General features: G+C 39.9%; 2 protein-coding genes across 2 annotated transcripts; both read left to right on the forward strand.

The window, feature by feature from the left end:
• Positions 1 to 4,445: 4,445 nt before the first annotated feature.
• Positions 4,446 to 5,483, forward strand: LOC121617637 (odorant receptor 131-2-like). Its single transcript, XM_041952836.1, has one exon. The coding sequence runs from the start codon at positions 4,446 to 4,448 to the stop codon at positions 5,481 to 5,483; it is 1,038 nt and encodes a 345-aa protein (XP_041808770.1).
• Positions 5,484 to 7,040: 1,557 nt separating this feature from the next.
• Positions 7,041 to 8,263, forward strand: LOC121617638 (odorant receptor 131-2-like). Its single transcript, XM_041952837.1, has 2 exons — positions 7,041 to 7,061; positions 7,331 to 8,263. Exons 1-2 carry the CDS (start codon positions 7,041 to 7,043, stop codon positions 8,261 to 8,263), a joined length of 954 nt encoding a protein of 317 aa, XP_041808771.1.
• The last annotated feature ends 2,512 nt before the right edge of the window (positions 8,264 to 10,775 follow it).

The raw sequence follows: 10,775 nt of genomic DNA on the forward strand, positions 1-10,775 counted from the left end.
AAGGGAACACTAACATAACACATCCTAGATCTAAATGAATGTAATATTCTTATTAAATACTTTGTTCTTTACATAGTTGAATGTGCTGACAACAAAATCACACAAAAATTATCAATGGAAATTAAATTTATTAATCCATGGAGTTTTGGATTTGGAGTCAAACTCGAAATTAAAGTGGAAAAACACACTACAGGTTGATCCAAGTTTGATGTAATGTCCTTCAAACAAGTCAAAATGAGGCTCAGTAGTGTGTGTGGCCTCCACGTGTCTGTATGACCTCCCTACAATGCCTGGGCATGCTCCTGATGAGGTGGCGGATAGTCTCCTGAGGGATCTCCTCCCAGACCTGGACTAAAGCTCCAACTCCTGGACGGTCTGTGGTGCAATGTGGCGTTGGTGGATGGAGCGAGACATGATGTCCCAGATGTGCTCAATTGGATTCAGGTCTGGGGAACGGGTGGGCCAGTCTATAGCATCAATGCCTTCGTCTTGCAGGAACTGCTGACACACTCCAGCCACATGAGGTCTAGCATTGTCTTGCATTAGGAGGAACCCAGGACCAACCGCACCAGCATATGGTCTCACAAGGGGTCTGAGGATCTCATCTTGGTACCTAATGGCAGTCAGGCTGTGCAGCCCCCGAAAGAAATGCCACCCCACACCATTACTGACCCACTGCCAAACCGGTCCTGCTGGAGGACGTTGCAGGCAGCAGAACGTTTTCCACGGAGTCTCCAGACTCTGTCATGTCTATCACATGTGCTCAGTGTGAACCTGCTTTCATCTGTGAAGAGCACAGGGAGCCAGTGGCGAATTTTCCAATGTTGGTGTTCTCTGGCAAATGCCAAACGTCCTGCATGGTGTTGGGCTGTAAGCACAACCCCCACCTGTGGACGTCAGGCCCTCATACCACCCTCATGGAGTCTGTTTCTGACCCTTTGAGCAGACACATACACATTTGTGGCCTGCTGGAGGTCATTTTGCAGGGCTCTGGCAGTGTTCCTCCTGTTCCTACTTGCACAAAGGCAGAGGTAGCCGTCCTGCTGCTGGGTTGTTGCCCTCCTACGGCCTCCTCCACATCTCCTGATGTGCCTGAGTCCTGGTAGCGCCTCCATGCTCTGGACACTGACAGACACAGCAAACCTTCTTGCCACAGCTCGCATTGATGTGCCATCTTGGATGAGCTGCACTACCTGAGCCACTTGTGTGGGTTGTAGACTCTGTCTCATGCTACCACTAGAGTGAAAGCACCGCCAGCATTCAAAAGTGACCAAAACATCAGCGAGAAAGCATAGGAACCGAGAAGTGGTCTGTGGTCACCACCTGCAGAACCACTATTTTATTGGGGTTGTCTTGCTAATTGCCTATAATTTCTACCTGTTGTTTATTCCATTTGTCAATCAGTGTACCTTCCTAAGTGGACAGTTTGATTTCACAGAAGTGTGTGTGGATTGTCTATTAGATTTTTACATGTTGTTTTGCATTATTGTACTTTAACACCTAATGCCCAAAACAAAACAGAAAACAGCATTAGATGTAAGTCGGTAAAAGTTGGACTTCTGCTAACTTTGCGAAATAATGAGGCATGTTGGGTGTTATTGTTGTTATGGAAATATTGTTTTTAGTTTGGTGAAATACTCTGAGGTATCACAGAGAGAAATCCCCACATCTGAACCAATCCCCTGATAACTCATTTAGAGACATTAAATATTAAAGCTGTACTCATCAAGGTTTTCAGCAAATAATGAGATAATTAATGCCACCTGTGGGTGTTAATCAGTAATCTTAATGAAGAGGATGATGTTTACCTTTGTGGAGACAAAGTATGGCAAAGTTTGCACAAAGTAAATAGAGAACTTCAATCTTCAACGTCTATCCTCAAAGTTCACGTGAATCCTAAATTCCAGAATTCAGAAGTCATTATGAAGCTCATAAACCTTTAGCTTTTATGTTTCACATTTCAAGCTGCCCTTCAGAAGACTTTGGTATACAAAATAAATGAATAAAAACTGCCGTCCAAACGTAAAGTGGGTCTGCAACAGAGACCGGTATCTGTTGCACTACCATAGATCGTTCATTGTCCCCGTTTCCACACTCATAGTGGTGCATATTTAAGTAATTTAAGCATATTTAGAGTAAATAGGGTACACTGTTGATGAATACAACTACGGCTGCATAGGTTTTTCCCAGATAGTCTAGATACACAACAAAACAAAGTCACAAAGATGGTTGCGTATGGCTCGTCTGAGCTATCTTGTCTTCTTCTTTAAACACAAATCCAGTCAGAAGTTACCAAAAACAAGCATATCTCAGAAATTGAGACAAGCCAAGGTCTTCTAATTAAATTAAATTAATGTAATTAAAGGCCAGTCCCTGCAATATGACTGTGTAAACAGATTAAGTCCCCACAACATTTGCAATGCATATCCACATGAACAAACATGCACGCCATGTTTTCTGAGAGCGAGTGCTATGGCCCACATTTCCCATCATGCTGTGCTGGACTGAGGAGTTTGTTAAATTTGTTGGTTTACTTTCCAAAATGCAAATGTTGTGTTGTAACATTTGTGTTTGTACAACAGTTGTTGTTATGTGTCTGCTCAGAACAAGGTGCTTTATGTTGGTAATTGTCATTTTTGTGACAGTCTATTGACATTTCTTGTCGTTTATTGGGTCATTGAGATTAGAATTTTTGTATATTTTTTTAACCTCTGATTTCCACACAAGTTTCCAATAGACATTAATAAATGTAAACTTCTATGGAAAAGAAAAAAAAGAAAATAATGACATTTCCACACTGACCCATGCCGTATTAATGCAAATCTTCTTACATGTTTGCACAAATGAGTTTTGAAGCCCCCACTGGGCTATCTTGAGCTACAAATCCTGAGTTGACCACTGTATACTAGCTCATGATATAAGAGGTGGTATAATACAAGTGCTGTACTGGACCATCAGGGAGAGTAAACTGAGCTTGAAGGCAAATCTCTGGATTTAGCTTTAGCCAGCCCACCCACTCCAACCTGGGCCAATACTCAACTGCCCACCTCAGAGGCCGCCTCGTCCCTTACAACAATGATTACTCTCTCTATCCTGGAGAGGGATGTTAACAGACATGTCATGTGCCAGCCTGCCTCAAGACTTCCACCATCATAAAAACCCAAGGACCACAGAATTTAATGACTTCAGATCTGCCACCCTGACCTCTGTGGTAATGAAATCATTTGACACTTGTGCTGTCCCACCTCAAAGCCATAACAGACCCATACCTGGACCTCATGCACTTCACCTTTGAGTTTAGGAGGTTCAGCATGTGGTTTGGGTGCCTCCTGCAGAACATAGAGTAGCAAGCAGATGGTGCCAAAGCATAGCACAAGCCACTCAAAGAGCTTTTCATTGGACCTCCCTGGCACATCAGTGATACTTCACTTGTGGAATCCACCAAAAGCCACTGGTTTGGTCAAGGTATTGCCCCTCACCATGGGGGCATAGCTGTTGCTGGTGACTTCCCCCGAGCCCAGATGAGTTCGTCCATCTTTGTCATGTAGAATTTTGCTCAGGCCAGGTCCCTACAGAGCTGTCTCTCTGTGCTCAGTAATGTGATCTTGGAATTCTGTAAACTTGCCAGAATTTTTCTACATACTTAAACAACTGTGATGTTCTTGATCATACTGCAAGTAAATCACATTTACATATACACTACATCATAAATGGAATGGGTAGTCAGGCAAATACTGAACAAAAGGCCCAAACCATAATGATAGCTACTGCTAACACGACTGAACCTCTGGCAGCATGGCCTCAGGCAGAACAATAAAGGAGAAAGGTGTACACTGTACTTATAGTTTTGTTGCTGTGCATAGACTGTCAGGACAGACTGGATGTCCACATAATTGGCAGCGTAAATGTTTGTGTAAATGTTTGTGTAAAGCTTGTATTAATCAGCCAGCCGTGATGAATGCAGGAAAAAACACCAAACGAACAATAATAAAATGAATAATACTAATTCCACTTGTTGGACATAGATGCTCCTCTATCCTCATGTGAAATATGGAAGACATCACATGACCAGGGTACCAGGAAATAATGAGAGATAACCTATTTCTAAACTATTATCTATCATGCAGACATGTGATGGTGTCACGTGGAATGGGTGGGAGGACAGAGCTCATATACAGTATTTGTTGGTGGGCAAACCCTGCAGACCTGATCTGCTTACTTTGACACACAAACAGACTCTAACCTGCTAACTGTCTACAGAAGGAAAATCTATCTACATGACTTTTGATTTTGCCTGAACTCAGAAGACTCTGCTGATTTTGGATCTTCATTGTTCTTGGAATACAAACTGGAAGAAATGTGTTGTGTGTTAGCTATTGTGTTGGTTATTGTGTGTTAGTTTTTCAATGACATCAGTAGGTTAATGCCTTAATTGCCTCTCTGAAATGTCAAACACAAATCAATCTCCAAGCAATGTCACTGTTGAATGGCAGTATCAGGGGTTACTGGAAAGAGTGTTGTTTTCCACTCTGACTACAGCACCATGCTGCATGTTCCTTTTCATTAATGGAACCATGTTGTTTACCTTGCGGAGTAAATCTGTGTTTCGTGAGACGTCTCGTTACATTCTTCTGTATAACCTCCTTTTTGCAGACAGTGTGCAGATGGCACTGAGCCAGCTGATGTACATACTTGCTGCTTGTAGAATAAGGCTGACATATCCTGTTTGTGGTGTTCTCAACATGCTCGGTGGTCTCACAAGTCAAATATCCCCTCTCACACTGGTGGTGATGTCTCTGGAGAGATATGTGGCTGTGTGCTACCCACTGAGGCACGCTACCATCATCACCGTCAGAAACACAGGAGTAGCTATTATTATGGTTTGGGCCTTCAGTTCATTAAATGTCCTCACTCGAGTTCTTTTACTGTTAGATTTTCCATTTGAGCAGCTGCAGAGCCTGCAGATGAAAGATTTTTGTTCGAATGTAGCTATGTTTCTTGGGCCACTGTCTGATCTCTATGACAAAGCCTACACTTGTTTCCTGTTTGCATCAGCTGGTGTGGCAGTCACTTCCTCATATATTGGTGTGCTGGTAGCAGCCAGATCAGCCTCCACAGACAAAGTTTCAGCCCATAAGGCTCGTAACACACTGCTGCTGCATCTGGTGCAGCTGGGCCTCACACTCTCCTCAACCTTTTACAACCCGATGCTGATAGCTCTTTCAAGAACTGTAACAAGGATTGTATTTGTGCGTGCTCAAAATGTTTTGTATGTGTGTATTTTCATCTTCCCCAGATGTTTGAGTTCTCTTATTTATGGCATAAGAGATAAGGCCATCAGACCCGTCCTCATGTACCATCTCTGCTGTCGATTGAACTACTCAGTTGTCCCAGCTAAGGCTGAGAAGAAAAGCTTCATCAAGTTTCCAAGGAGGCCTTCAATAGTCTCCATATCTGTCGTCATTGAGAAGGACAGACAGTGAAAACACAGTTTCATAATTTTGAAAACAACAAATGTCAGTATTGCATGAAATCCAGTGAAAGAGTCCTGTTCAACCAACATCAGGCATATTTCACCTTATCCTCCTAAAATGCTGTCAGCATTGTTGTAATTTCAAACAAAAATTACTGTGGGTCAAATGCTTTGGGAAGGGCCATTTTATGCATTTATTGGATAGCTAACAGTACACAATGATCAAAGAGTAAGACATAGGGAAAAGGTCTTCAGATGGATGCAACCAGGGCATGTTGTGGTTTATGGTTGGCCTTAACCCCCTGGCCTTCAGGGCACCCCGGTACATGTCTTTATTTTGATAACATACTGAAGGGCTTGTTGTATAATGAATATGACAGAAAGAAAAATATGCTGCAAACATGAACTTTAAAATATGAAATTGTATTTGGAAGCTATAATTATGTTTTCATTCAAATTTGCAGGAAATATAGCTTCAATTAATTAAACTGTATTGGAAAGGCAGGCACAAAATAACATAAATTCAGATGACACAAACAGTTTACAGTCCAGCTGCCTGATGATACTGGTCAACAAAAGGTCAAGAAAATATCGAACCAGGGCAGGCAAGGAAAGTACTTTATGTTAATGTGTGTCCTGTATTTCCATATTTATGAATACATCAAAGGCCTTTGATACAGTCAATTCTTTACTCTCAAAGAGAATATTCTCTGCTGTCCTATGTCTGCCTGTAACTGGTTCAGCAACTATTCATCAAACCAGCATTAGTTTGTGGAAGTTGAAAGGGGCCGGTTTGAACTGATTCTAGTGTGTGCTGCAAGGATCCATTTTGGGCCCTGCTTTTGATGTGAGCTCCTCCATGTGTGATTGTCCATTTCATATTCATGAGTAACTGCATCTGCCCTTAATGCAGTGCAAGATGCACTTATCAATCTTAAATTAGTACTTGGAAATAAAACAAAATTCTTGCTTTTCCCTACATGCAGAAATATACATTGCAGTAATGTGCACATGTCTATTGTGACCAGGTTTGATCATGAGAGAGAACGTCTGGACACTGTGTAAAACAACAGCAAAATGCAATCATTTGTAGAGTTTAATGAGAACAGTTAAACAACGTGTTCCTGAGTCCACGTAGTAACAACCTTCATTCAATCATGTGTTCACAAAGTGGTCAATCTCGGTCCATCCTCGCTCGTGAATGACTGAGCCTTTCCAGGATGCTCCTTTCAGACCCAATCATGATTCTTTCACCTGTTGCCAATCAACCTGTTTACCTGTGGAATGTTCCAAACAGGTGATTTTGGAGCGTTCCACAACTTTCCCATCTGTTGTTAATCCTGTCCCAACTTGTTTAAAATGCCTTGCTGACTTTCAATTCAGAAAAAGCAAATATTTACAAAAATCAATGAAGTTGATGAGGTGCAACATTAATATATTGTCTTTGTACTGCTTTCAATTGTGTGTATGTCAAAGCAAGTTAAAACATTCTGTTTAATTTGTGTTTTACCCAGCATCCCAACTTTTTTGAGTTGTGGGCTGTATGCTAATTTGTAGCTGACTTGTGATGGTGTCACGTGAACACAGTGTGGGCCAAAGCTGATGTACAATAAGTGAGGGCAGGCAGACAGCGCAGAGCAGCTTAGCTCACATGGACAACACGTATGTTCTAACCTGCTTTTCATCTGCACAGGGATAATGTGTGTGGAGGATTTGGGGATTTTAATGTGACTTAACAGGAATACTTGCTCATTTTTGATTTCTATTGTCTCAGAAGACAAACGGGACGGGACTTATTGTGCTTTTGTGTTCCAGTAACATCAACAGGTTAATGTTTCTCTCAAATGCTTCTCTGAGATGTCCTATGCAACTCAGTCTCAGCTCAACAACACTGTTAGACTGGGGTTTGCGGAAAGAGTGGCGCTCTCCACTCTGACTACAGCACCATGCTGCATCTTCTTCTACATTAATAGCACCATGTTATTCACCTTAAGGAGTAAATCTGTGTTTCGTGAGACCTCTCGTTACATTCTTCTGTATAACCTCCTTTTTGCAGACACTGTGCAGATGGCACTGAGCCAGCTGTTGTACACACTGTCTGTTTGTAGAACATTGTTGACGTATCCTGTCTGTGGATTTCTAGTTATGCTTGCCAATCTCACAAATGAGGTTTCCCCTCTCACACTGGTGGTGATGTCTCTGGAGAGATATGTGGCTGTGTGCTACCCAATGAGGCACGCTACCATCATCACCATCAGAAACACAGCCGTAGCTATCATTACAGTTTGGGCCTTTTGTTCACTAAATGTCCTCATTCGAGTTTTTTTACTGTTAGATTTTCCATTTGAAGACCTGGAGAGCCTGCAGATGAAACAATTTTGTAGTACACTTATCATGTTTCTTGGGCCAATGTCTGATTTCTATGACAAAGCCTACACTTGTTTCCTGTTTGTATCAGCTGGTGTAGCAGTCACTTCCTCATATATCGGTGTGATGGTAGCAGCCAGGTCAGCCTCCACAGACAAAGCTTCAGTCCGTAAGGCTTCTAACACACTGCTGCTGCATCTGGTGCAGCTGGGCCTCAGTCTGTCCTCAACTATACACAACCCATTACTTTTAGTTTTGTCAAGAATTGTTACAAGGACAGGACTTGTGCGTATCCAGAATGTTTTCTATGTTCTTATTATCATTCTCCCCAGATGTCTGAGTGCCCTCGTCTATGGACTCAGAGACCAGACTATCAGACCCATCCTTGCATACTATTTATGCTTTTTATACCATAGATTATAGGCTGAGGCCTCACTATAAAATACATGGAATAAATAAACATCTCTATATATTTGCTGTCCTACTGTCCCCAGAGTGACCTTTGTAAGGTAGCATATCCAGCACTCATAATAGAACAGGAAACAAAGTAAAAACTTGAAAGTTTGTCAGTATTTCTTGAAACTACATATAGAATCACTCTGACAACCAAGCAAATCTGTTCATTACAATGATTTGAAAAGGATTTGTTCAAGTTGCTGTCATTTCACTTTGAATTTCATCCTGTGGTGTGATTGCAACTCCTCTTATGTATCGTTGTATGACATATTCCATAGACATTTGAATTTGAAGGAATATGACTGCATGTGCAGTAAGCACAATACTTTCTTGATAAAAGTAAATCTAGGTTTGTGGTTTAAAATGAAATAAAATACACTGGCATGTGATTATATAAAAATAATCAGAGCGCAGAGGCAATTATTTATGTATTTAGTTGCAGCTTCTGCGATTTGGATGTCACACTTGGCCATATTGTGATTTTGATAATATTTCAATTAATTGTTCAGCCGTAATATAAGGTCATTAAAACTATCTTTACCAGCTGCAACATTAAAGTGATGATCAATCAATGCATCAATAATTATAAAACATTATTATTATACTGACATTTGACATTCTGCTCACTGACTTTTAGTTTTGGTACTTTAAGTGAAAGTTAATGCTAATACTTTCGTACTTTTTAAAGTAAGTGAAGTACTTACTTTTTGCATTAATGAGTATTACTTGTTTACTTTTAGCTTTTCTACGCTGTCGTCATGCTAGTTTTATTTAGTGAAGGATCTCTTCTTCCACCACTGCTCATCTGCTTGGAGGAGATAAGAGGTAGCCCCCATCTCTGGCCCCCCATACACAACCAAACTTCCCCCAACCTCCCTGTGCATCAGTATTGATTTTTGTCCCTTTAACAGTCCCTTTGACAAAGGTCTAAGTGATAGTTAATCTTTTTAAACTGTATTTTGATTCAAAATTTGACTTTGAATAAATATTAACACAATTTTAAGGTATTAAGATAAGACGAGATAAGATAAGATAAAACTTTATTAATTTCCAGCCGGGGAAATTTGGGTGTTACAGCAGCATGTAATAGCAGTTGGAAAGAAAAAAAACAACAGAGATAGAGAAGTTCAAAAAACAAAATACAACATTGAAAGTTGACTATATACATGTTAATATTATACCAGCAAAATGATTTTTTTACTATATAAAAGAAAAAAATACGTAGAAGAAATATCCAAAAAATATGCATTGCCGCAATAACTGTGGAAAAATATGTAAGCTGCCTTCAGATTAATAATAATAACAAATAGTGTTAATTATATTGCACAGAACAATAGAATATACAAAACAAAAAAGAAATGCAATATTGCACAAAATGTAAAGGAAAGATGTAAGCGTAAAATTACCAATAATTCAATTAATAGGTAAAGAAGGCTCTTTTCTCCACAGGGATTTATTATCTTTTATTTAGAGGTACTATTTGTTATTTCTTCTAAAGTTATAATCTTGTCACATGTGCTGTGATTCCTCATCTATAGACTTTGCATCGCATACAAAACATGCATCACTCATATCATTTGGTATTTGATTTTTCAAGAGAGATTTCTTTCCCATTTTCTGAAACTTGCTTAATCAAGGTGGCTTCAGATCTTAAATTATCTTCTCGTTCTTCCAGCCATTCCCTCTAAACTTTACAAACACTCCTCTTCCCTCATCTTCATAATTTTGTTCTGATCTTAATTCTTATTTGGTTCAACTAACCTTATCTAATTTACACAGACTTTCTTTTCAGTATATCATAATGTGTTATTAAAATTGATTATTAGCTGATTTGGCATGCAAAATGCAGTTTCCCCCTCTGCTACACTCATCTGTCCATCTAATCTGGTCATAAGAGCCTGGCAAGCACAGGCAGCCTCCATCACTGGTGCACCAGCCTTTCACATCATTCACTGCATCCAAAAGTAACCTTTATCTAACCTCAGCTGGTGTCCTGACTGCCCCACACACCAGTCTGTTCATCTCATTCTTTTTTTGTCTGCTGTGTGACTGCATTTTAGATTTGCTGGGAAAGACAAATTTGTTGCAAACATGAACTTTAAAATATTAAATTGTATTTGGAAGTTATAATTATGTTTTCATTCAAATTTGCTAGAAATATATGTTGAATTAATCAATAATCAATACATAAACTGTTCTTGCCCAAAATGCTTTTGTTTAATTTCCAATAACTTGGTAGCATATGTGGTTCTTTCCTTTTATTGTGTTGTCAAGTTTGTGGCCAGTGAGTACAATCAATCATAGGTCAATCTTAACAACTTACTCGTTTTTCTAATTCTCTTGATATTGATCAGTAATCTATCATACAACAAGTAAAATTTATTTGGTCAGGATATGTCTCCATACATCACAACAGCTTAAGACTTTGGCATAAATTATTCAACTCTCTTGTATAATTCATTCTTATAAATCGTGGAGG

Source organism: Chelmon rostratus, chromosome 14 (assembly GCF_017976325.1).
Source record: "Chelmon rostratus isolate fCheRos1 chromosome 14, fCheRos1.pri, whole genome shotgun sequence".
Lineage (NCBI taxonomy): Eukaryota > Metazoa > Chordata > Actinopteri > Chaetodontiformes > Chaetodontidae > Chelmon > Chelmon rostratus.

What these genes read in the sequence shown, in the direction of transcription:
- LOC121617637 (XM_041952836.1), top strand. Translation starts at nt 4,446, where the DNA reads ATGTCAAACACAAATCAATCTCCAAGCAATGTCACTGTTGAATGGCAG.
- LOC121617638 (XM_041952837.1), top strand. Translation starts at nt 7,041, where the DNA reads ATGGTGTCACGTGAACACAGT. An exon ending in TGGTGTCACGTGAACACAGT is followed by an intron (nt 7,062 to 7,330) that starts GTGGGCCAAAGC and finishes TGCTTCTCTGAG; the next exon opens with ATGTCCTATGCAACTCAGTC.